General features: G+C 40.5%; 1 protein-coding gene and 1 long non-coding RNA gene across 3 annotated transcripts; one reads left to right on the forward strand and one right to left on the reverse strand.

The window, feature by feature from the left end:
• Window positions 1–390: 390 nt before the first annotated feature.
• Window positions 391–27,922, reverse strand: ubap1lb (ubiquitin associated protein 1-like b). 2 transcript variants are annotated; one of them, XM_032536974.1, is made up of 7 exons: window positions 27,799–27,922; window positions 23,939–24,044; window positions 16,669–17,262; window positions 8,698–8,901; window positions 996–1,097; window positions 739–879; window positions 391–696 (listed from the first exon to the last, which is right to left on the reverse strand). In XM_032536974.1, exons 2-6 carry the CDS (start codon window positions 24,041–24,043, stop codon window positions 745–747), a joined length of 1,140 nt encoding a protein of 379 aa, XP_032392865.1. In that variant the 5' UTR covers window position 24,044; window positions 27,799–27,922; the 3' UTR covers window positions 391–696; window positions 739–744. The 2 variants fall into 2 exon arrangements, with proteins under 2 accessions (XP_032392865.1, XP_032392863.1); XM_032536972.1 differs by having other exon boundaries at window positions 735–879; window positions 27,799–27,921.
• On the forward strand, window positions 19,347–26,003 carry LOC116702652 (uncharacterized). Its single transcript, XR_004335229.1, has 3 exons — window positions 19,347–19,358; window positions 22,418–22,422; window positions 25,950–26,003. It is a non-coding gene; the product is annotated as an uncharacterized LOC116702652 (long non-coding RNA).
• Window positions 27,923–27,985: the final 63 nt, after the last annotated feature.

The following is a 27,985-nucleotide window of genomic DNA, read 5'->3' on the forward strand; positions in this document are numbered from 1 at the left end:
GGACAATGTCGTAGGAATATCTCAGTTTACAGATCACAGCAATGATTTTGTAACTAAAAGAAAACGATGAACAAAAAAATCAGTCAACTTGTAATAAAGTGGAATAGTCCTTTTATAACCAATGGATCAATTTGGGTGATGTTAAAGTGAATAAATAAGAATATGTTGATGTTTTGTTTTTGGAAGCTTTCCGTTTGTGGGAACTAGATCCCTGATGGACACTGCTCCTTTTTTCTCAGGAAACCAGTCTTGGATAGGTTTCCCAGACGGGTTCACCCCAGGGGAGGAGGTTATATGAGACCAGAACACAGAGGAGAACAAAACAGAAAGCTGCAAATAGCATTCAAGCTGTTGCATGAATGATAATTAAAGAAAAACACTGCCGTGGTAGATTTTCATGACACTTGTTTAATAAATTTCACAATTACTACTAAGATACACAGATCACACAAGTTCAGCCACTTTCACACATTGGTGACAAACAGGAATCAAACTGTGCACTATGGCACATCATCATCATCATCATCATCCATACAATGTAATATATCAACACAATACTTTCCTTGAGTGAAGGCCACATCCATCTCCAGCTCTAATAATCCTAATGTGTTTACCCTCTCTGTGCTTTATCGACGGGCTGTTCATATTCTCCTATAGTAAATAATACGTTAGCTCTGTGTGTGTGTGTGTGTGTGTATGTGCGTGTGCTTGCATGTGTGTTTGTGCGTGCATGCGTGTGTGCTATCACGCAACACGCATCATCAGCTCCTCCAGTGCGCGCTCTCTGTGGTTTTCATGCACCAGCAGCACTTCTTTGATGGCGTTCTGCTGGAAGCCCATCTCATTGAACTGACTCAGCAGATGAAGGAACTCCTTTGCCTCAAGAGAAAGACACCGTTGTGTTTTTTTTATACAATTGTATCAATAAAAGTGACTCTATCAAAGGAAAAGTGTAAAGTCTTGTTGTCTCTATGAAGAAGAAATACATGTCTTACCTTTGTTTCACAGTTTTGAAACATCTCCAGAGCCTCTTCTACCAGAGCCATGTCATAACCCAGCTGACACAGATGGTCACATGCCACCAGGTAGCTCAAGACCTGCAAACACACAAAGAAACATCCATTCAGGTAGGACACAGCAACACCATGCGGGTCAAAAAGGCTCAGAATCCAAAAGGAGTGCTCAAATCAATAACATCCTTAAAGTAAAAAAGGAAATGTCCCACAATGGATAATATGGTCATATGGTTCACTGTCATTGTTTTCAATAACAAAACACAGTTTTGCAGCTCTCAAAATGACAGAAATAAAACATTTAAATAGTAAAACATGTCAAGATAAATAAACACAATGAGGTGGCAAATTTACTGTACATAACATTATTGCACTTCCAGTTTTGGGGTTTATTGCACACAAGTCATTATAGAGGAAGGAGGTCTAGAGAAGGGTTAGTGCTTTTGACTGCCTGTGGGAAAAAGCTGTTTTTAGGCTTTTGGTTCTGGACCTGATTGTTCTGTATCTTTTTCCACAGGGAAGGGGGGAGAACAGGTGATGTCCAGGGTGAATGGGGTCTTTTATTATTAGCAGTAGGTCAGGAGCCTCTCTATTATTGACTGGTCAGCAGGTGTTGAGGGAGGTGAGTGTTCCTCAGCTTTATGAGGACGTAAAACCTCTGTTGGGCCTCCCCCACCTGATGGGAAATGTGTGTGGTCTAGGTGAGGTCAGCCGAGAGGTGCACACTGAGGAACTGAAAGCTCTCCACTTGCTCTACCTTCTCCTTGAGAATGTAGCGAGCAGAGGGCATAGTGCTCGGTGCACTTGCGACTTTTGAAATCTCCCATTATTGTTATCAGTTCTACTATGGTGGTATAATATTAATCAAATAATAAAAGGTTCTCATGAAGATACATGTCCCCTGTGACTGGCAGACAAGTATATTTTCTGATTATCACTCATGCATTCAGATAAAAAAAATAATTTAATGCATTCATTCATTCAACCTATATTTACACTCAAGAGATCGTCAAGGGGCATTGAGTCAATTATGAAGACAAAAAACAAAACAAATACTCAAGGCATGAATCTCATGAATCTCAAGGCAGAGTGATAGAATGAGTCCAGTGATTTAAGAGTTGAAGATGATTACATGTCTATAAACTTACTCAACTCTGCTTTATTGTTTTATCTGGTGGCTAAATCCTTTGATTGTATTTAAACACTTTTTATACTCAAGGACATAGTTCTCTTCTCTTACAGCGACTCGCTGATCTCACACTTGTTAAAACGCTATTAGCTACTTTAGTTTAGCCATTAGCAATGGCTAATTCCTATCCCTCTCCTGTCTCAGCTAAAGCTGCTGGCTAAAGATAACTGTAAATACAGTAAGATCATACTTCACATAGACGGTAAAGATACCCGATTACGCAAATCGGAGATCACTAAAATGAAGGTTAAGTCACTTTGTGCATATTCAAAGACAATGTCGGACTCAGTAGTTGTCTCTGGACCCCTGCCAAACCTGACCACCGATGACATGTCCAGCTGCATTATCATCCTGGTTGTCAGCGTGGTGATCAGCTAATGATGTGAGCTACGTAGACAACTGGAGGGTTTTCTGGGGAAAGCCTGGTCTAATTAGGAGAGACGACATTCATCCCACTTTGGACGGAGCTGCTCTCATATCAAGAAATCTGACAGAGTCTATTATCGGTCATAAACCATGACAACCCAAGTCTGATGTTAGTAATCAGAGGTGCAGTGCTACGCGATCCTCTGTGCTTTCGTTAGAGCAGTTGCCCACTCAAAAGCGAAGTTTCCATCCGCTTGTCAATCGATTTATCTGAAGTTTGGTAACAAAAACTCATGCGAATAAAGCTGGTGAAAGTGTGTTTCCATCCAATGGCTTTAAAGCAAATAAAAACCTGTGTGAATCTTGTATAGTTTGGCAAGACAGTCTGAAAGCATATAGGAAGACCCTCAGAAATGCCAGATCAGACTATTACTCATCACTAATAGAAAGAAATAAGAACAACCCAAGGTTTCTTTTCAGTACTGTAGTCACAGCTCTATTGAGCCATCTTTTCCTATATACACTACCGGTCAAAAGTTTGGGGTCACTTACAAATTTCTATTCCACTCCATTATAGACAGAATACCAGCTGATCTGAGTGGGGGGGCTGATCTTTAATGCAATATCTACATTACCCATTATCAGCAACCATTCCTCCAATCATCGAAAGGCACATTATGTTTACTAATCTGATATCATTTTAAAAACTAACTAGAAAAACACTGGTGAACCCTTTTGCAATTATGTGAACACATAATGTAATCTGAAAACTGCTGGCCTGGTTAAAAAAACAATGCAACTGATCTCAGCTGGTATTCTGTCTATAATGGAGTGCAATGGAAATTTCTAAGTGACCCCAAACTTTTGACCGGTAGTGTATATAGTAATGACAACTTTTTGAGCTTCTTTAATGAAAAATTATGACAATTACAGATAAAATTCATCACCTTTTGCTTTCAACTTCTAATGATTCACCTTCAAACGCAGGACCGCTAGAAAGAACAACTTGACCTGACATATACTTTGGCTTCTTTTATCCCATAGACCTCCAACAATTAATGTTAAAGATCTCGTCCCCTAAACCATCTACCCGTCTCTTAGACCCTATCCCAATGAGACTACATTGGTTAACACTATGATCAATATGTCTTTATTAACAGGTGATTACCACACTCATTTAAAGTAGCTGTGATAAAACCTCTTCTGAAAGAACCCACCCTCGACCCTGAGGTCTTAGCCAACTATAGACCTGTATCTAATCTTCCCTTTCTCTCCAAGATCCTTGAGAAGGTAGTTGCTAATAAATTATGTGATTTTCTACATAGCAATAGTCTATTTGAGGACTTTCAGTCAGGATTTAGAAAGCATCATAGACGGCACTGGTGAAAACTACAAAGGACGTTCGAACTGCTTCAGACAAAGGACTTGTCTCTGTACTTGTTTTACTAGATCTTAGTGCTGCATTCCACACCACTAACCATACCATCCTGTTACAGAGACTGGGACATTTTGGAAGTAACTTGCCCAACATTGGAGACTAATATTTGAACATGATCTAATTTCTGATGTTGAAGCAAACTCCTGATTTTTAAATGTCAAAATCCCAAAACTTTCCTAGATTTGAGAACTTGGGGTGCATTTAGACTACACAATGCAGGGGATCTGGGGTAACTAAGAGAAGTTTTTAAAATGAACGCCCTTGCCATTTTGGTACATATTTCTTTGAGTTTCAACTAGACTAGTTTCTAGGCTTAAAAACAAAAAAGTGATAATATGAGTGTGTGGTTGATGTAGAAGTGATTTATTGTGATTATTATCATTATTAAATCTTCTGCTGGTTATTTTCTTTATTAATTGACTGATTGTTTGGTCAGTAAAAGAAAATTGAGAAATACCGTTACAATTACCCAATCAATGAATCAACTTCAAGATTTTTAGCTCTAATTATATTTACTTTTATGTAGCTTAATTTAAAGGACGGTATCATATTTTATAGGCTGGTTATGTTTTAGGCAAAAAGCCCTCTTTTTTGTCAAGTCCATAATAACTGCAGCAGTCACATATAAGTAGTTTCCCTCTGAAATTACAAATAGTACAAGTAGAAAGTGGCCTGACATAAATAATCAACCGACACTATAAAATCTGACAAATAAAAATTGTCAGATCGTGGGCTCACTGTAAAAGTCTGTGGAGAATATCTTCATCATGTGTCTATAGGTTTCTTCAATAACAAACCAGTTCACTTGTCACCAAGCCCTGTAAAGCTGAACACGGCTTTATGACACTACCATCAGATAGACTGTTGCATGGAACACACTACTGCTGTCCCTGGGTCTGATGAATGCACGGTGCAGCAAAATCAGATCTGTTTGACCGGTGGCTCAAGCCCCTTTTTTGTAATCAGTTTCAGTGCTTCAAGTTAGAATTTGCAAACTTGCCTGTTAGTGACAAAGGACAAACAGTTACAGGTTCAAAGGGGTTTAATGTCCTGTGTGTCTGTCACCGATGCTATGCACCTGTAACCCAGTCAAGGAAAGGGTTAACACTTTTGACAGGCACTGTATCTGTGTCACATTCTCATTACGGGCTGAGCCCCCCTAAATGTCTGATCCTTTAGAAGGGATTAAGGTCCACATACAAAACCACACCACCAGTCTTGTTTTCTCTGTTTATGCAGTTAAGCTTATATCCATTAATTCCAAAGTCCATGCCCCTTTCAATACTGATCCACTGTGCTGATATTGCAATTATATTGAAGGGTTGTTTGAATTGACTTAGGGTAATGGTTTTATGTTGTGGAAATTGGCATACATGCTTCTGCTGTTAAAGTGGATTAAACCATGGTCTGGGTGAATACTCGATTCTGATCCTAGAATCGGCCCTGAAGTGGAGGAAAACTACTTGAGTTAAGTGGAACGTATTTAAGGGGTTAAAAAGTATCAGAATCTTCCGCCTTACCCATCAACCCTGCCCTGTGGCTTTGGGATTTACTCTAAGCAGAGGTGAGGAGGGGTTATGGGAAAACACAGAGCAGGCTGTGGAAACTGTCTATTTTTACACTGGCTTAAAGTGGCTTAGTATACTGTCGTTTAGTTTCATTCCCACCTCCAGTGGTCCAGTTGGTAGAGTTATATATATATATATATATATATATATATATATATATATATATATATATATATATAAATATGTGTTAATATTTATGTCAACCACCCAACCTGCAAACTGGCTCTGTCGCCCCGGGACCAGTGCTTAAGGTAAGTTAAGTTTAGACACCAAAACAACTATTTACAACTTAGTAAGATTAGAAAAAGGTCATGGTTTAGATTAAAATACTCAACCTCAAATGACAACTGATAGCAGGAAAAAGTAGAATAGATTTAAAGTTTGAAAGAAACACAATTGCGCAGATTTGGGCAAAATCTGGTTGGTTTAACTGAAAGAGTGCACGCCGACAATCCGCAGATAACAATCTCCCAACCTAATCAGCTGTTTTGAGAGAGAGAGAAATGTAAAGCATAGAAGCCTTCCTGAATGAACTTACACTGAGCTTCATATGTACCGATGCTTCACACTGTGTGTGTGTGTGTTTGTGTGTGTGTGTGTGTGTGAGGGAGAGAAAAGAAGGTCGTCAATATCTCTGTAAGCTATTAATAGCCTAACTTGCTGGCAGCGGCTGCTTTGACACCTTTAATATGCAGTGTCAGTGCAACAGCAGTAGTAGAAAACAACAAAACAGAACAAAAAGGTTAAAAAGAGAGAACATAACTAATTTCATTAGAAATTTTCCTTGATTAACATGCAAGAAAAAGATTGGTAAGAAATATAACTTATAATTCATGCCTTCAAAATTAAATCCTTAATTACCTAAACTTAATATAATTACAGTTTGACACCTATTATTATCTTATCACACCTATAGTGACCTAATTACAGTTAAATACAATATTTAATTACACAGCTATTTACATAGAATCTTAATTGTCTTGAAGAGCAATGAATAAACATGTACACGTGCATATATACAGTACATACACATACCATACATACATATATACAGTACATACATATCCAGACAGCTACACACTGTACATCTAGTGATCAAAGCCCTGCTTTGTCCCTGCATTTAGCAAGCATCATATATTTTATAATTTAGTTAGACTCAATAACGTTTGGACATTGCTGTAGTTTCACATGCAGACTGTTGCACTCCACAAATTGAGATACATTGAAGAACATGTGTTTATAGTTGAATACTTTTTAGTTGTTTAGATTTAATTTCCCCCTAGAACATAGAACATTTTCTAGTAGTACAGTAGATTATATCTCGTTCTAAACAAATATTTTACTTTATAATCACAAAATCTGAAACTATGCACATAAGAATATATGGTTTTTTTCTGAAGTATAAATTGTGGCTGTAGTACTACTAGTATGTGTTTCCCCTAATCTCCACACAGTTATTTAAATATGGCAATATTAATGAACAGTATAGGATGTGGAGTGTGTTATGATCCAGTTCATGTTGTGCTTTAGCCAGAACTGTAATACTTCTTGATAATTTGAACTGTACGTGTCTTATGTGAGATTTCCATCTAATTTTGTCATCTATTGTCACACCTAAAAAAATTGATTTTGTATACTTAATAAGAGTTCCTTCATTCTCTAGCTGTTTTTAAGCGTTAGGTTTGTATTTTCCAAAAAACATGAATGGTGTTTTGCTCAGATTTAATGATAACTTGTTTTTTTCCAAGCATATTTTTTATTTTTATTTTGATAAGTTCTAAAGTAATCAAGTCCAAAAGTTGATGTAAATTCTCCCCACAACCAAAAATGTTTGTTATCTGCAAATGTGACAAATGTTTAGATGTTTCTGAAACTTTACATTTATCATTGATATAGGAATAACTTAGGCCCCAACACTGACCCCTGGGGGAGGCCATAAGAAACGTCCAAACATTTACTTATATACTCTCCAATCTTTACCAATTGTTGCCTGCTTATTATATAGCTCCTAACCCAATTCAATACTATTCCTCAGATTCCATACCTTTCAAGTGTATTGATTTATATGTCACAATTTATTGTATCAAATGCATGTCTTTTCCACCACTGTTTTCAGGAACGTAGAGATGGGATTCGGTTGAATAAAATTATAATTTTATTGAACTAATGTAGACACTACATTAGGGATCTTTTAAACTAGAAATGTTTTTTTAAGTGTATTAATAAAAATGTATATACTATTGAAAATCATATCAAATTTCAATGAAATATGGAGGGTAATTAACCTGTCTGGTGCCATTTCTAGTAACACTGTTTAATGTATTGCAAACTGTATGTTTTTAATATATTTTTTTTAATTTTAATATAATATTCTTACTTACCTACATTATTCTCATGATTTCCTATATTCATCTTCTGCCTTTTTAGTTAAATGGTTTATAAATTCTCTAGATAATGTATTTTTTCTTTACTGGCGTTTTGTAATACCTTTGAGATCCATGGACTATCCATATATTTCTGTTTAATGCAATCTTGTTTAATTGGCTGATTTTTATCATATAAAAGTTAAGAATCATCTTACAGAGAAGTGTTTATGAAGGCTTTAATATTGCACTTGCAAGTTTATAATGACCGTACCAGCATTAGTTTGACAACAACACAAATTCCCCTTTGTTACACGGGAAACCAATGATTAAAAATATTTAAAAGGACTCTGCTGGTCTGTATACTGTATGTGTCAGTGACTGACCTGGTCCTGGCTCTGCTGGTCTATACTGTATGTCTCAGTGACTGACCTGGTCCTGGCTCTGCTGGTCTATACTGTATGTCTCAGTGACTGACCTGGTCCTGGCTCTGCTGGTCTGTACTGTATGTGTCAGTGACTGACCTGGACCTGGCTCTGCTGGTCAGTGTACTGTATGTATCAGTGACTGACCTGGTCCTGGCTCTTCTGGTCTGTATACTGTATGTGTCAGTGACTGACCTGTTCCTTGCTCTGCTGGTCTGTATACTGTATGTGTCAGTGACTGACCTGGTCCTGGCTCTGCTGGTCTGTACTGTATGTGTCAGTGACTGACGTGTTCCTGGCTCTGCTGGTCTGTACTGTATGTATCAGTGACTGACCTGGTCCTGGCTCTGGCCTGCCCTCTGCAGGGCGATGATGGCAGTACGGAGGGGATAACCCCGGGAAGTGATGGCCCCCAGCAGCTCTCTCTCCTCGGGGCTCAGAGCTGACAGCAGCTCTGCTAACGAGTCGGAACCATGGGACCGGAGACCCAGGGATGGGAGGTCTGCAGGGGGGGTACGAAAGCAGTCTGGTCCCAGAGGCTGTAAGGAAACAGAGGAGAAACAGGCGGTGAGCACCACTGTGGCCGTTTTCAAAATCGGCTACTATATATTACAGACAAATGCAGGAAGCAGGATGGAGTATGCAGTTATGCCCGCAAACGCTTGTGGAGCTTTTTTACTTAGAAAAAGCAGATAACCGCAGGTTCACGCTAATGTTAAAATCCTTATTTGTGTTGTGTTATTTGAACAAATGATCTGGGTAATAAACGCCTCTTGTCCGTGAGTCTCTTGAGAGAGCTCCAGCTGATTGCAGGGTCTGTGGATCCTATTGCCCAGCCGGGTAAGCACTAGTGATGGTCGAATGAAGCTATGAACCTTTTTCTTTGAACAGAGAGCGCCATCTAGTGAGCTCAGAAAATAAAAACAGTGGTTTGCGTACATGTCGTGGGAGTCCATCTGAATCATTACACCATTGTCTCCGCCTTATGCCCTGCCTTAGTTGAACGTGGAAGCTAGCGTTAGCTAACTAGCAGCCACTTTTAAATAAATACCTTGCTATTCCACCAACACTGGCGTTGAGCTCCACGGGGGTTGTGCCGCTCCAGCGGTGTGGGGTCTCTGTGTCCCGCTGGAGATCCGGTCAGATCAGGTTGAGGTCGGCAGCGGAGCATTCTAGCAATATTTCCATGCTGGCCGAGCCCCACTGATGGTGGTCCGTCCGCGGCTGCAGGACCTGGAGCTCACTGCCAGTGTTTCAGTTGGACTGTTAAAAAGTGTTTAGATAATTAAAAGGTATTTATTTAGAAGTGGGCTGGCTGCTAGCTAGCTAACGCTAGCTTCCGCACTCAACTAAGGCAGCGCATACATATGCCGGTGACAATGGTGTAATGATTCAGATGGACTCCCAAGACAAGACGGTGCTCACCTGTCTGGCCAATAGGAACGTGGCCCCGCCCATGACACTATTTTCACATCGAGAGAAAAAGTATTTTGAAAGAGATTTTTTTTTCTCTGAAATAACTTTAAAAATTTCAAATTTTTATTAAAACATTTTTTAGTCTCAAATATTATTTTTTGCTTTTGGTGTGAAAACCTTTTCTCTCAAAAAAATTTTTTCTCTCATATATTGCTTTTTTTGCCATCAGTGTAATAACCTTTTCTCTCAAACTTTTTTTTTTTCTTTTTCTCGGATCATTTATTTTCTCTCATGTAATAAAGAAACAATTCTAGCTCCATACGGACACATTCCAATGTCTCTGTGTATTGTTTGTATCTGTTAATAATTTCTGATATACAGTCCCTGACAAAAGTCTTGTCGCTTGTGTACAAACTGACGTGAAGTGCCGCTGAAATATATTTCTAATCAAGATTTATTTACAAGAAATGGCTCATTTTAATCCCAACAGCTTTTGTAATAATGTTTCAGTGCAAAAAGAAACTGTCAAAAAGTATTCTAATATTCACAGCTTGGTAAAGCCCATTGAGTCAATTTTTGCAAAGACATAAGTGTTGTCGCCTTGTCATATGAGCTTCACCTGTGTCTAATAATGGATCAATGAGGTCTCAGGTGTGTATAAAAACAACCCCAGTACACAAGACCTTCACATCAACTGCAACTAGACCTCTGCAAACATGCCTAAGATTCACCCTGAGACTTAAGTTTTGATTATCAAGAGGCTGAAGACTAGATCCACTTCTTATGTGGCAGACACCTTCAATGTGTCTCAGCGTCAAGTACAGAGGATAAAAAAAACATTTGAAGACACTGGAGCTGTTTTTGACAAGCCCAGGTCAGGCAGACCCCGCAAGACAACTGCTCGAGAGTATCGTTTGTTGGCTCGAAAATCCAAGGCCAGCTCATTTTCCACTGCAGCAGAGCTCCACCAGACCTGGTCCCCTGAAGTCCCTGTGTCAACCTAAACAGTTTGTTGGATTCTGTCTTGAAATGGCCTCCATGGTCGAATCAGTGCCCAGAAGCCAGCACTAAACAAAAGACAATTGAAAAACTGTGTGGCATTTGCCAAGGCCCAAAGCCTGTTAAAAGGATGGACGCTGGAGAAGTGGAAGAAAGTGGATTTTTCAGATTAATCTTCTGTTGAATTACACCACAGTTGCCGCAAATATTGCAGGAGACCTACTGGAGCCCGCATGGATCCAAGATTCACCTAGAAAACAGTGAAGTTTGGTGGCGGAAAATCATGGTCTGGGGTAACATCCAGTATGGGGTGTGCGAAAGATCTGCAGGGTGGAAGGCAACATCAATAGTCTCAAATACCAAGAAATCTTAGCTACCTCTTATATTCCCAACCATAAAAGAGGCCAAATTCTGCAGCAGGATGGTTCTCCATTGCATACTTCCATCTCCACTTCAAAGTTCCTCAAGGCGAAGAAGATCAAGATGCTCCAGGATTGGCCGGCCCAGTCACCAGACATGAACATCATTGAGCATATGTGGGGTAGGATGAAAGAGGAAGCATGGAAGACCAAACCAAAGAATATTGATGAACTCTGGGAGGCATGCAAGACTGCTTTCCTAGCTATTCCTGATGACTTCATCAATACATTGTATGAATCCTTGCCAAACCACATGGATGCAGTCCTTCAAGCTCATGGAAGTCATACAAGATATTAAATTTGAATCTCACAGCACCACTATTTATTTGCTGACATATTTTAGTATTTGTAGTAAATTTGTTCAATTTATGTATAGGTGACAAAACTTTTGTCTTGCCAAAATTTGAAATTTCTGTCTTGTTTAAATAATAAATCTTTTTTTAGTGAAACTAATTTATTTCAGTGCATTGAACATCATTTGGGAGGGTTTTAGCTTTTCATATGGGCTATTTCTTACACCAATTGATTAATTAAAAGTCAGGTTAATAGCAGGTGTTTCTACAAAATAGATAAGCGACAAGACTTTTGTCAGGGACTGTAGATGTGTGTATATATATATATATATATATATATATATATATATATATATATATATATATATATATATATATATATAAATTTGATCACAAAAAAAAAGTTTTCAGTTGTTGGCCATATCGGCAAGCAGTAGTTGTTGGGATTGTTGCGGCCCAATGCATTGTGGGACACAGTAGGTGAGATCATCATTCCCAATCAGCAGAGACGGAGAGTGTAGGTATATGTTAGGAGATGACATAGACACAAGCTAATTATTGTTAACTAAAATACTAGTTACACACAATGCTACATTAGTAATTAAACCTAAACAGCTGATGTAAATCCAAATGGTCTCCAAGCTTACCCTGTACTAAACGGTAATCCCTCTACTGTGCGATTTTCTCAGAATCTGTACGACATCCAGGAATTTTTGGCATACTGTGGATTTAGCTTTTGTTTACATACCGCATGCTAGATTTTGGCCAATTTACTACACACAGCTAGTATAGGATACAGTTTCAAAAACGGCCAGTGTCCTCAGGTGTGGTACATGTCTCAGATTGTTCCTGTAATGCTGACAGCAGCTAGGCTGAGAAATACACTTTCAGAGGACTTCCTCCTTCTAATCCTCATGAAGCTCTTAGAACCTTGCTGCATTTAGGGAGCAGCGTTTACACAGGCTACTTTTAAAATTGAGATACCCGAAATTATTTTAGAAATGTCAATTGAAAAGAAATGGTTAGGATGTCCTCTTCCAGCTAGCATAGTGTTGGCATTCATAATCTACAGCAGTTGTGTAAAGTGAACACTATATTTAGAAAATGTTCAACGCTTAAGCTTAATGTCAGACAGCTCTTAACTTTCTGCTGGATAAAATGTTTCTGTTAAAGGAGTCTAGTGGTTTTAAAAAGAGCAGCAATAGTGGCAGTTTCCCATCATAAAGGGCTGTCTGACAGCAAGGTCAAGCGCCTAAAATATTCCAAATATAGTGATCACTCTGATATACAGTAGATGTTTTTAGTTGTTTGAAATGTGTTTAGCTGCTGCTTCCATCCACAGCAAGACATTGGCTTAGCTCCATGTCGGTCCTCCTACCTGCTGCTCCAAACTGAGGGCACGCCCACCGCCATCTACTGTAGCTAACACACTGACTGTGGATCATACAACCAACTATTCCTGTTATGGAATTTAAAGAATGACTTACATACAGTAAAAGTTATCCCGGTGTTGGGTAGTGTCTCAGTGCCTGTCCTAGTAATAGTAACCGTAATGCCATAAACTTCAGGCTGTCATACCCTGTCTTACAATATAACAGTTGTTTTGGTCTGTTGTTTTTTACAGTGCAGTCAGCATCATTAGGACAGGAACATTTTTCATTGTCTACAGCGCAATAGATTTTAAATGATACAATAACTATAATGATAAGGTGCTTTCCACGGGCAGAGCCAGATGTTGTAAACATCTAGGGCTCAGACCAGACCTCCAGGGGTCCCGGGACAGGCTCTGCCAAGAAGAATGATTTACAGCACCAAAACACAACTAAAGAGAGGCAACAACTGTCCGGTGTTTCTATTACTTTTAATCCTGCCCTATGTTTTAAAGGGTAATTTCATTTTATGTTATCTATTTCCTCATGCATGTGAACAAAAGTCCTTGAAATTTTTCCAGTATTGAGCAAGAATGCAGGGCCGGGCCGGGGTGCAATCAAGCTACAATCTAACCTAATAAGCAATTGTGCACCCTAAATTGTTGATTGTGATTGTTTTTGTCACTCAGACTTCTTGTATAAAGAAACTGTGGATGTAAACCCCTAACACTAAATACCTTTACCCATGTGATCCAACGGTTTTGGTGCTTGAAATAAGTTTACCAAAGTCCTTCGTTCATAAAGTGTAATATATGAATAAGATAATAGATAAATGTATAATATACGTCTTATATGAAATATTAAAGTAGAAGTGTTGTCTGTCTACTTTCACCATAGAGGGACTCAATAATGACTTCATCCTGTATATCAAGCTTGATAAGATGTGTGCATTTTAAAAATGAGTTAATACAGGTTTCTTTTCAAAACTAAATATTTATTCCATATGAAAAACATAAAAAATACAATATTTACATACATCTGGGCAGAGATAGTGGTGGTGACTCCTGAAAAGATGCTACATGGCCCTGTTGGGGATGGTTGGGGATCTGTAGGTAACATGGTACTAATGGCTGGGGATCTGTAGGTAACCTGGTGCTGATGGCTGAGGAATTTAGGTAACCTGGTGCTGATGGCTGGGGATCTGTAGGTTACCTGGTGCTGATGGCTGGGGATCTGTAGTTAACCTGGTGGGGATGACTGGGGATCTGTAGGTAACCTGGTGCTGATGGCTGGGGATCTGTAGGTAACTAATGGTTGAGGATCTGTAGGTTACCTGGTGCTGATGGCTGGGGATCTGTAGGTAACCTGGTGCTGATAGCTGGGGATCTGTGGGTAACCTGGTGCTGATGGCTGGGGATCTGTAGGTAACTAATGATTGAGGATCTGTAGGTTACCTGGTGCTGATGGCTGGGGATCTGTAGGTAACCTGGTGCTGATGGCTGGGGATCTGTAGGTAACCTGGCGCTAATGGCTGGGGATCTGTAGGTAACTAATGGTTGAGGATCTGTAGGTTACCTGGTGCTGATGGCTGGGGATCTGTAGGTAACCTGGTGCTGATGGCTGGGGATCTGTAGGTAACTAATGGTTGAGGATCTGTAGGTTACCTGGTGCTGATGGCTGGGGATCTGTAGGTAACCTGGTGCGGATGGCTGGGGATCTGTAGGTAACCTGGCGCTAGTGGCTGGGGATCTGTAGGTAACTAATGGTTGAGGATCTGTAGGTTACCTGGTGCTGATGGCTGGGGATCTGTAGGTAACCTGGTGCTGATGGCTGGGGATCTGTAGGTAACCTGGTGCTGATGGCTGGGGATCTGTAGGTAACTAATGGTTGAGGATCTGTAGGTTACCTGGTGCTGATGGCTGGGGATCTGTAGGTAGCCTGGCGCTAATGGCTGGGGATCTGTAGGTAAACTGGTGCTAATGGCTGAGGATCTGTAGGTTACCTGGTGCTAATGGCTGGGGATCTGTAGGTTACCTGGTGCTGATGGCTGAGGATCTGTAGGTAACCTGGTGCTGATGGCTGGGGATCTGTAGGTTACCTGGTGGAGATGGCTGGGGATCTGTAGGTAACCTGATGCTGATGGCTGGGGATCTGTAGGTAACCTGGTGCTAATGGTTGAGAATCTGTAGGTTACCTGTTGCTGATGGCTGGGGATCTGTAGGTAACCTGGTGCTAATGGTTGAGAATCTGTAGGTAACCTGATGCTGATGGCTGGGGATCTGTAGGTAACCTGGTGCTAATGGTTGAGAATCTGTAGGTTACCTGTTGCTGATGGCTGGGGATATGTAGGTTACCTGAGCTAATGGCTGGGGATCTGAAGGTTACCTGGTGGTGACGGCTGGGGATTTGTAGGTTACCTGAGCTAATGGTTGGGGATCTGAAGGTTACCTGGTGCCAGCAGGATGGAGATGGAGAGATTAAATTTCAATTCAATTCAATTTTATTTATAGTATCAATTCATAACAAGAGTTATCTTGACACACTTTACAGATAGAGTAGGTCTAGACCACATTCCAGAATTTACAAGGACCCAATAGTTCTAGTAGTTTCCACCAGAGCAAGCAACAGTGTGACAGTGGCAAGGAAAAACTGCCTTTAAGGCAGAAACCTCGGTCAGACCCAGGCTCTTGGTAGGCGCCGTCTGACGACCGGTTGGGGTTAGAGTGAAGTGTGGAAATAACAAAAATGAACATTAAGATTACTAAGCAATGGCAGCTGTCAATCATCTGTCAAATAAACACAAAAGGAGATAATTCACTGTTCTCAGTCTTACTACTTTTCTCCCTTTCTCTAAATCTACACATAATAATCACATACACACATTTACATGTGTTGTAGCCTAAGTTAATAAAATTCTATGAAAGATGGCTCATGTGCACAGAACAGTTTGATAAAACAGTGGCTCAAACATATCATTTCAACTATACTATTTGTAAGTGAAGCTCATTTTAACTTACAAACTGTTGTCAAACAAACGTAAAGTAACAAGTATCAAATCCAGTCTATGCGTTGCACAAAGAAGCAACATCTAACAAAGATTATCACATTTATTCATAATTTTTTGAAAAATAAATAAACTTACCTTTTATTATTTACACTCTTTTGCTTTTCAGTCAAAGTCGCTTTTACTCTTTCTCGTTTCCCACTTTGCTAAAAATGTTAGTTTGAAGTCAAAATGAACCCAGCCAAGATTTAAAATGGGGGTAGGTAATTTCCTGGATAATTCTACAGAAAATGGCCACAGACAAGCAAGTAAACCAAATATACTTAAAGAGGTTGATGACACATATTCTTCTCTTTCTCCTTATTGGCTGTGTAGGTGATGTATGACCTTGCAATAAAAATGATGTGGAAGCCGAGGTTTTGCCTGATTGCCGAGACATTTGAACCATATGTCTGCGCCGTAATATTGCTGAGATACTTTTAACAAGGGGCGTGTCCTGAGACCTCCAAGAGGGCAGAATCAAATCACAGAAACATGTATTTCTATAATCTACTGTATGATGACATCAACACATTGTGTGAGATGTTTCGCAGTAGAAATATCAAAGGCACACACAAAGCACAGACCTATTTCTTTTCATCAGACCATTCCTTGGTCCAGCACCATACTTGATTTTAGTGTGTTGGTGAAACTTAAACACATGCTGGAACTCTCTTCCTGAATAGTCAGACTGCTATGTGAAATGAGTAAATGAAACCGGAGCTCCATTGTGATGTCATTGTATGTTTAAATGTTTGGCTCTTACCGTGTGTGCTGTGGCGTGGCTGTGGGTGCTGGGCAGTCCGTCGATGGTATTGGCTCTGGTAGTGGGGGTCCTGTGGGAGGACGGGCTCTTGGATTGGCTGTCTGTGTTGAGATCATTTTGTTGGGACGTGTCTAGCCCTGATAGGGAGCCCTGTCGTAGATTCTTCCTGCGGTGGTGTGGCAGGCTACTGAGGCAGGCCGGGGGGTGGAGGAGGTCTGGGACAAAGGCTCTCTGTGCTCTCTTCTGAGCTTGCTGACATAAAGCAGCAGGACGCTCCCCACCAGAGCCGCCTTTCATTGACAAACAGATCTTAGCTTTCTCTGCAGCGCTCTCTCCATCATCCTCCGAGTCTGAGACTCCAAGTGTAATGCGCAGGACGGTGGGGTTGAGGCTGTGGGAGCGTTGGCGAGGATTGGGCTCCCAGTAGTCAGAGCAGTGGCGGCTGGCCAGGCGGCTCTGCTGCGGGCTGCTGAACATCATCCAGTATGGCGGACAAGATGGCTGCAGTCCTGATGAGGAGAGCTGCGGCCGATGCTGGCTGCTGAAGCCGCTCTGCAGCCCAGTTAGTACCCAGTTCTCCAGATGGAACTTGTACTGTCACATGGACAAAAAACATGTTAGTGACACAAACTGTTCTTCCCAGCCTATTACCTTGTAGCTTTCTCTTTTCTCTTATCAAATATATCAATATTTCAACAAGCCAACATTAACCTTAATGGCTCCATTCCAGGACTCTCAATAAGTCTGTTGGTCGAGTTCTGCTCTGAAGCATAGACTGTAAACATTGTGCACATAGCATCAGTGATGTCACCCATTAGTTTGCCATTTTGAAGCTTTGAATTTGGCAATAGGGGGTTACCATCTTGTTTTTTTCCAACAGATGTGATGAGTTTTGACGAGAGGATTGAGCTGGGAAACATGACGCAGCCAAGCCAGTGTTGTTATGGTTTCATGGTGCTGTGCTAAGATAAATGCCAAAGAGGGAAAGTTGCTGATTTACACCCCTTCTGACGCGTTTCATCCAGCGAAGATTTATCGGCGGATAAACATAGACCATTCATCTGCATGTACGGCAGAACAGAAAATCTGCAGACTTTTTCTTACAACTATAGAATGCAACTATTTTCTATTAATGTCCGTCCAAATAAGTTAAGACAAAGTTGAATAAGTCAGTTCACTTGATTTGATTGATCAACTCCAAAAACTATGGCTTTAAGTTACCAGGCAACCCTTGTGCTAGCTAGCTAGCATTGAGCCAATACATTTCTATGTGACCAAATGTTCCGATTAACTTTGCTTAAGTGAAAACACACAGTGAAAGGGTCAAAGGTTAAGATGAAAACACAGTCAACAAACAAACAAGTTGAGGTCCATTTTAATGTCCACAGTGTTAGCATGGTGTGGGTACAAAGCCTCTGTCCTGATTGACAGATCCTAAAGCATCCCCTGCTATATTGTCTATTTTAAAATAAATGGGATCATCATTTATTATTTTCATGCTGTGTTGAAGAAGACTTGAAACGCAATTGAGACTCATTATGAAAATGTTTACTGAGGTAAAATCAAGAGAGAAGTAAATTCATTTTCTCACTTTTATAGAAACAGACTTCTTTTTGGATTCAGTAGAGTCTCCCCCAGCTGGAAACAGGGCTGTAGTCAAGACCACCTTTGTTGAGTTGACTAGTCAAAAGCAAATCAAGACCGAGACCAAGACCGAGTCTAATAAGGTTTGCATCCAAGTCAAGACCGAGTCCAGGACAGACAAAAAGTCCTGGTGATTTCTATAACCCAATTTGATTATGGCAGAATTGACGGACATCTTTGTTTGTTACAGTGTGTCAATCAATGAAAATGAATGGCAATAACACGGTACGCAGCACGCAATAGCTCGGCGCGCAGATGCAGGGCATGCAAAGATAATCTAGTATGTGATTGGTTATCAGGTGGGCAGTGTTTCACTTTCCCTCCAATTTCATAATAAACATAAGAAAGACACCTGGACTCAGTCAAGACAAAAAGCCATATTTGGCAAAACCAGTGGCAGAGCTGAGACCAAATACAAGCGAGTCCGAGACAAGTCAGAGACCATAGAAAACCTTCTCGAGTCCAGACTCGAGTCCTTCAGCCCTGACAGGGAGTTAGACAGAATGCAGCTTTAAGGAGTCAGCCCCTGCTGGAGTTAAAGAGAATGCAGCTTCAAGGAGCTTCAGCTTTGGCTTCACTTCTCAGACCTGAAAGCTTCCTCCATTATTTTACGTGTTTATTTAAGCAATGTATCAAAATGGAAATAGATGTAGATGGAAAGTCAGAGGATCTCCAAAAGTTAAAAAAATTGATCCTGAGGCAAACATGAATGTCTGAACCATATTGCATCCATCCAGATGTTAAAACAGTGGCAGATGTAGAACGTGACAGATAGGTGGGCCTGGATTAAGTCGAGGTGGGCCTGAATCTAGGGTGTCCTGAAATCAAAGCAGTTGTCCTGAATCCATTAAATTTTACTTCTTGAGTCTTGAGTTGCCTGAACATTGCCTGAAACATTAAAAACGGAATTCATTATAGATGGGTTATCATTTTTTTGTTTCGTTGTCCTTGTTCAACCATGATTAACTACCTCATATTTTTGACTGTAGAAATGTGTATCTTTATGTTGAACATTGGACACATTTGAGCAGAAGAGGAAGTTCTCTGTGTGTTTCTAGGATGGGGAAGGAATGTCCCCCCTCATCCAAATTTGATTGGCTGGTGCGCACTGCCTTTGTTTGTTGGATTGGTTAGGTTAAGGCATTAGGAAGGCGATTGGTTTAGCTTAGGGTGAGAATACTAGAGTAAGGCAATCAGAGGCAAGGTTTAAACCGACAGAAAGCTGCCAGAGCTTGTGCTTCTGACCTGCGGGGAGAAACACAGCCTTCACCCTGCACACAGTGAGAGTTTACACACACCCTGCAGCAGACATTCACTCCCAGTATGACCACTTTCTGTGTGCTGAGCCTCAGCAAAAATGACACTTCTAACGTTGCCGTTGTTTGCGCCAGATTGCAATAATCTGGCGCAAACAACGGCAACGTTTGCTGGAAGTGTCATTTTTTGCTACATTGATGTTGCATTGACTAATGAAAAAAAAACAACACTTAACTTACTTAACTTTCACTTAACTTTTTAAATAGTTATTATAGTTATATTAGTGATAGCTTAGCCTACTTATAATATTACTGTTTTTAACATGTTATAGATAAAATACACCACATACAGTTCTAATATCCATGTTTAACTATACAGAGTAGCCTAGTATTTTCTTTTCTTGTGAATTTCTGATTGGGCAGGTCAGCTGTCAATGTGGGTGGGCCCACGCAACCTCCGCAATTACCTAGGGCGTCAAATGTGTTTGGGTGCCGTGTTGCCCTTAGGTCTACTAATAATAGAATTAGTATGACAAGCAAAATAAAACATGTTTATTGAACATGATTATCCTAGGGCGCCCCCTCTGCCACGCATTTACTTGTCAACCTGATTATTATTTTTAATTTAATTTTAATTTGTTTATTGATCCCCTATGGGGAAATTACAATTTACACTCTGTGTCCACACTTGGTTAGTTTACACACACAGTCCTGAACTACACACACACGCTCAGGATCTATACATGCCCTAATGGAGAGATGTCAGAGTGAGTGGGCTGCCAGCCGAACCAGCGCCCTGAGCGGGTGGGGGAGCGGGGTACGGTGCCTTGCTCAACAGCACCTGGCAGTGCCCAGGAGGTGAAGTGGCATCTCTCCAGCCACCAATCCACACTCCGTACTTTTGGTCCATACGGGGACTTGAACCAGTGACCCTCCGGTTCCCAATCCAACTCCCTACGGACTGAGCTACTGCCATTAGATTGAATTAATGTTTATTGTCCATTTTTCCTAATTGGGGGACAACTTCAAACTAATGATTTAGGAGCTCTGAAGCAGACCTGTGGGTCGCTTAGTATCCACTCTCGCTGTAAAAATAGAGATGAGCACGGCACAGACCACAGAGCTGCTGCAGCGCGCCTTCCATGGTCTGTGCAGCTTCAGGATGGAGAAGTGACGTGCTCTGCTTTGGACATGCTGCGGCAGATGTGTCCCTATTTCTGCCGTAGTTTTGGGTTTCCACCTCCAATGTAGAGCAGAGTACAGCCACTTCCCTAAACTGTCTCATTTAGAGACTAGCGTCTCCAACGGGGCTCTGAGTCTGTTAGGAGGTCTGATATCTACCGTATCAGTAGAGCAATCACGTAATGCACAGCAGACTATGGTGCAGGTGGATTATTTTCTGAAATATTGTAATTTTATTCTTGTAATAGCCTATTGCATTATCACTTTATTTTTCTCAAAAGAAGCAGGAGTAAATTATACATGTGGGCTGACTCAAATAGGTTTAGAAAAGTTGATCTACAGGAGAATAAATCGATGAAAGCAATACAGTATTCCTGAGAGGCTTACTGCAATATATTCCATTATGGTTTTACATTTTGGTTGTAATCTATGTTTCCCTTTACATGAAGATATTTTGAGCATAAATTGAGGAAAATAAGTCTTTAATGCTCAAAAGTTTTCAGGGGGTTGACCCAGAGACCACCACATCATAGGTCACCATGCACACAAATCTAGAAACAAAACACTGGCCTTTGGCTTGCCACACCAGTTATGATTAGACCATATGGTGTTGCCATCTAACTTATATATGCAAGTTACAAACTAAAATGAACATACATTGGTACTCTCGCTGACACAGCACTTTGGAGGTCTGGCAATGCAGGACGGGGGGATGTTTTGATTTTTTTTTGTCCATTTGTGTGCAACAGAAACAAGTTGCGATCACAAAACCTGTTTTAAATCAATTTAAAACCTGATGATGTTGTTTTTGTCCACCTCAGGAATAGTCTCTGTCTTTCAGCTCTGTCTTTGGTCTCTACCAACTCCTGAGAAAAACACTGGACTCTTTACCTGCCACAGTGGTGCTAAAAGGTTTGGGCACCCCAGGTAAAACTTTGTATTGATGTGCAAAAAGAAGACAAGAAAAGATGGTAAAATCTCCAAAAAGCATCAAACGACAGATTAGACATTCGTAAAATATGTCACAAAAACTTAGATTTTTATCCATCATTTACACTTACAAAATAAAAGAAAACAAAAAAATGGCGTCTGCAAAAGTTTGGGCACCCTGCAGAGTTAATAGCATACATCGCCCTTTGGAAAACTGAGACCTGACAGTGTCATGGATTGTTCTTAACCCTTGTGTTGTCTTCCTGTCAAAATTGAAAATCAACACTTTTTCTCATGTTTTTGTCCTTTTTTTTCAACACTTTTGATGCTTTTTTCAATGCTTTTTGTCACTTCACACTAACTTATTATCAGTTATTTTTGGAATTTATGGTCAATAAACCTCATTTATAGGAAATTAAATCTGATGTTTGAGCTAGAAAAGCAGAAATTAGGAATTATTTAGACTAAAATAAAAGAATGGATATTGATGGATAATCACGGACTGGAATATGTCAACTTTTACTCAATACTATTTAAAAACCACTTCAATTTGTTTTTCAAATGCTATAAAATTGAATAAGACACCCCAAAATTAATGAAAGTAGAGATTTGCACTTACCGAACAGCGTTGTGTGGAATCAATCAGGTTATTTTGGGGAATTAAAAAGAACACTGATCCAGAAAAACGGGTCAATTTGACCCTAGGACAACATGAGGGTTAATCATCATCTAGAAAGATCAGGTGATGTCAATCTTAAGGTTTTAAATGCCCAGACTCATCTGACCCTGCCCCAACAATCAGCACCATGGTTTCCTCTAAGCAGTTGTTTAGAAAACTGAAACTGAAAATAGTTGACCCTCACAAAGCAGGAGAAGGCTGTAAGAAGATAGCAAAGCGTATTCAGATGCCAATATCCTCTGTTTGGAATGTAATTAAGAAATGGCAATCATCAGGAACAGTGGAAGTTAAAGCAAAATCTGGAAGACCAAGAAAAATATCAGACAGAACAGCTCGCAGGATTGTGAGAAAAGCAAGCCCAAACCCACGCTTGACTGCACAATCCATCCAGAAAGACCTGGCAGACACTGGAGTTGTGCTACAACACTCCACTATGAGGAGATAATTGTACAAATATGGTCTTTATGGAACAGTCATCAGAAGAAAACCTCTTCTACGTCAACACCCCAAAAAGCAGCGTTTGAAGTTTGCAAATGAACATATGGACAAGCCTGATGCATTGTGGGAACAAGTTCTGTGGACCGATGAGGTTAAAATAGAACTCTTTGGCCGGAATGAGCAAAGGTATGTTTGGAGAAGAAAGGGCACAGAATTTAATGAAAAGAACATCTGTCCAACTGTTAAGCATGGGGGTGGAACAATCATGCCCTGGGGTTGTATTTCAGCCAGTGGCAAATGAAAAATGGATTCAACAAAATTTCAGCAAATTTTGGACGCTAACTTGATGCTATCTGTGAAAAAGCTGAAGTTAAAGAGAGGATGGCTTCTACAAATGGATAATGATCCTAAACACACCTCAAAATCCACGGTGGATTACATCAAGAGGCGTAAACTGAAGGTTTTGCCGTGGCCTTCACAATCTCTTGACGTAAACATAATTGGAAATCTATGGATAGACCTTAAAAGAGCAGTGCGTGACAGACAGCTGAGAAATCTCAAAATTGTACAAATGTCTAATCTGTCATTTGATGCCTTTTGCAGATTTTTCCATCTTTTCTTGGCTTCTTTATGCACATTAATACAAAGTTTTACCTTTCGCATCCCACTGAAAATCCTCCTCTGTGTTGCCCTGCTCGTCTCTATCTGTGTCTGTCTGCTGTCTGCTGCTGAGCAGGTAGAATACAGAGGCTTTATTCCAGAAAAAAGCTGCTTCTGCTGCTGGAAACAACGCTATAAGAGTGAAAGGTGAGAGTGAACCAGAACAGAAGCTCTGAGTTGAACAATGCGCTGAAACTATAAAGCTCTGTGAGGTTTTTTTTGGGTTTGTCACAGTGAGCAATCCTTTCATATTCCACATAGTAATTTGATTAATTGTGAAGCTTTAAGGGGTCAGGTCCAGTGAATACACCTGTCTGAAGTTTGCAATAAATAATATATACACACAAAATAATTTGAAAAGAAAAAGTTATTTGTTTCTGCCTGTAAAGCAGATAATAATAGCAAGTGTGTGTGCTTGTAGGAGAGATCATCAGAGCACACAGTGAGTGTCACATACTGTACACATTTAGACCACACTCACCTCTGTATCCTGCAGTGTGCTTAGATAATCAGGGACAACAACTTTCACGTCTTCTTTGACTTCCTGTGAGACACTCTGTGGCATCTTCAGAGGGACGCCGTCCATCCTGTTACACACACACACACACACACACACACACATGCACACATGCACACACACACACAAACACACAAACACAATTCGAGCAGGACCAGATAGTATCAGTGGGCGGGACCTCAAACTGTGTGCTGCTGTTAACTATGATACCGCCTCTCACTGGCTTAGTCCGTCATACCCACAGGCAACAACATGTTCACCACTATTCCTGTGCCTTAAAAAACCAGATCAGCCGCCTGGATTACTGACACCCAGTGGCAATCACCTCCATAATGCTTTCAACGACTGGTCATAGGTTACATCTGCTCAATGGACCCATTACAGTTACCCAGCATAATGGACCCATTACAGGTACCAAGTCAAATGGACCCATTACAGTTACCCAGCATAATGGACCCATTAAAAGTACCCAGTCAAATGGACCTAATACAGTTACCCAGCACAATGGATGGACACTACCTTCTTTATAAGGTTCCTTGTCTGAGTGTGTTTTGCTTGCGTCCGCGTTGCAGTTTGCTTAATTGTTAACATAAAGTGCACCAGGCTCCCTTTGCCACTTGTCATTGTACTTTAGGGCATTTTCATGATTACGTTTCACTGGAATTGTCTTTTATATGATTTTGCGCAAAAAATATAAGGATTGATGAATGTATCTCCTTTGCTTTCTTCAGATTCAGGGGCTTAAATGTTACAATTGCAGCCTTTCTCTGTTGGTTTGTTTGTGTTCACAAGGCAACGTCCAGAAGCAAAAAACCTCAAAGGTTTAAAGTGCCCATATTATGCTATTTTCAGGTTCATAATTGTATTTTGAGGTTGTACCAGAACAGCTTTACATGGTTTCTTTTTCAAAAAACACCATATTTTGTAGTACTGCACATTGCTGCAGATCCTGTTTTCACCATTTGGGTTTGGGTCTCTGTTTTAGCTACAGAGTGAAACAAATCACTTATATACTATCTTTGTTGGGAGTGGCACATGCTCAGTAGCTAGGTAAGATCACATCAGCTAGATAACTCTTAGTCCAACTTTGGTCAGTACAAGGCAGGATTAGCTGGGTGACCTCTTCTAGACCAGGGGCACTTGTGGAATCTAAGCAGTTCTTTTGGACATTATGGTAAACTATTGTGTGTTGTAGCAGTGTTTTGCTATTGCGAACAAGCCATTATGCTAACGCTAGCATGTGCTATGGTTAGCCACTGCGTTTCGGCTAGTGACGTAGAACGCTGTGCAGAACAGCTCACCCAGCGGCGTGAGCTGTTCGCAAAGCCTGAGGAAAATGTCTTTTCTATTTTAAGACCGACATAGTTGTTAATTTCCCGTGCGCGCCCATGTCGTTTAAATAGCAAATGCAGCTGCGGCTAGCTTTGCGCCCATGGGCGGGCTGGTCTTACAGGGAGGTGTGTTCAGGTGCATTCTTGGTGTATTGCTATCTTGAGGCAGCGAGAAGTAATCGTGCCATTGACCAACAAAAACCTGGTCTAAAATCAATAGTGCAGCATTTCGTTGAATTTTAATAGAGAATTAGTAAAATGTTTGTTACACACACACAGGGAAGCGCAGCATACAGGGCATCCAGACGACATTTTCATTGTTTGTTTTTTTACTTCAACTCTACCAGTGTGTCATGAGAAGCAGAATTCTTCCCAAAAGTAGAGTCACATTACATTTCTGTCCTGTACACTGTAACCGCAGAGGACTGAATGTTGTGTTCTCGATGCTGGGAATAAATATTCTAATGAAAATAATACTATATATCAGATCATCACAGACTGTAAACAATGTGAGAGAGAAAAGCTACCATTTTTAGTGTGATTATCTGAAGGAAGGATGGAAATGTTAATATCAACAGGAAGGTTTCCACTGATTGGCATTGAAACAACCAATCAGCATGATCCATCTCTGATGTCATCTGCAGCTTCAAACTGTCCTCTTCCACTAGTCCTCCACACACCACTGAAGAAGAGCTCAGCTGACATTAGGCTTGTTGGAGGTGAACTGCGCCTCGTCTGTAAAGTGGACGAGAACAGGTGGCAGCATCCGGGGGGGGACCAAATGCTGCGGTAAAGTCGAGCAGTTTCCATCTGAGTCCTGCAGCCTTCAGGCTGAACAGGAAGTGACATAACCCTTGTGGTCCAATTCCAATTTAATAAAATGTCATCAGACCCATATAACAGCTGTTACACAGTCTCCAGTTATGCCAGAGTATTTCTCAAATGCTCTACATGCAACATGTTGCTGATTTTAATTAACAACACACTGTAGATGATCCGTGATCTGAACGGATTTAGTCTCTTGTCTCGTCAACGGGCGGTGATCGCCAGTGATCGATTCTGCTCAGACCTGGCTTATCTCCAACGTGCCTAACATGAGTAGAAGATAAAGGAACTGTCCAATCACATACAGTACACTAGGTGTTATTGACTTTGTGCACGCTGAGAAAAGTGGAAAGCTAAATCTTTGAAAAGACTTACTTTCCCGCCTGTCTGCTCACACGCTGGCCTTCTATATTGGTCCAGTGGGTTACACAATGCTGAGAAGTGTGTGCAGGGAACATGTGTGTGTGTGTGAATGTGGAGACTGTACAAAGTTATATTGTATGAAAACTTAAGAAATATTAATGTTTAAAAGTTATCATGTGAATATTTTGAAACCTTGATAAATGAAGAAGAACATTGAGAGAGGAGAGCCTGGCCAGTAGGGTAAGATAAGATTAATTTGCAGCTGTAACTTTGTGAATGAGCTATTGTTTTTTTATTAAACTTCAGTGAACTGTGTTAACCTTAAACTTGCTTAATACACCCAGTTTCATTTTAACCAATAGTATAGCAGATAATATGATGTTCTTACCCACTTTTATGTAGAACAATGATGTTTTAGCCCACATTTATGTTAAACAACTATATACTACACCCATTATGTAAATAAACTTTCTGTATACACCCACTTAATAAAACGGCCGAGCAGGGAACGAAAGCTTCGGAAGACTGCTGAATGTTTTTCAGCTTTATTCCCCTTTGCCAAAGAAAACCAAGTCTGTGTCCGTGAGTAATTTTTCCACTCACATCTTTGAACCTAACAGTAAACCAGAAGGCTACTGTATGCTGTGTGATGGGGTGAATCAGGTTATAGTGTCCTGAGAAAGCTGATCACATGTTGGATCATTGAACACCACAACAGCCCCAGGCCAGATGGTCCGGGATGTCCCACAGCACAGAGGACAGATAAGCTCATCGTGTTGTCTCTGACGTGCAAAACAGAAGCTGCACAAACAACATGAAACGCATGTGACCACTCCCAGTTTGGCCAGCCCAACTTCACTAACGGAAAGCAACACAGAAAACACAACCACTATTCTTCTTCTTTATCCTATTTTATACAGCAAGTCCTGCAATAAACCAACATGTTTCCCTAAAACAAAAAAGAAAGCACTATTGTGAACTTAAATAACAGTGAATATCCAAATTGATAAGAGGCTGCTTTTAAAAATCTTGACGTTTCACTGTTGTATGTGTTTTATTTGATTGCATTTGGGATATTTCATTCTATTTATTTTTTAATTGTGAACCACTTTGTAACATTGTTTAAATGTGCTATACAGTTTCTTATATTAAATGTTCCAATAGACAGAATAACATGTGAAACAGTGTGTGTGTGTGTGTGCGCGCCTTTTGAAATAGAATACAATGTATAGTACAGCCTAATCTTTCAATAACATTTGTGTTCCACATTCCTTGAATGTTGTAATAAAACAAATGTGCGCTCACCTGTGTAGTGTAGTGTAGTGTTGTTGCTGCCGTCAGAGCGGTGGTTTCCTCTCAGAGGTGTGTGGAGCCTAATCTGACTGCCTGGTCAGATTAGAGAGCCAGTAATCTACTGACTCCCAGTACCCTGCATCAGCTGCTCGTCACAGGACGTCAACAAAGAGAGCAGAAGGTCCCATGGCTGAACACA

The sequence above is a fragment of the Etheostoma spectabile genome, chromosome 15, assembly GCF_008692095.1.
Source record: "Etheostoma spectabile isolate EspeVRDwgs_2016 chromosome 15, UIUC_Espe_1.0, whole genome shotgun sequence".
NCBI classification, from domain to species: domain Eukaryota; kingdom Metazoa; phylum Chordata; class Actinopteri; order Perciformes; family Percidae; genus Etheostoma; species Etheostoma spectabile.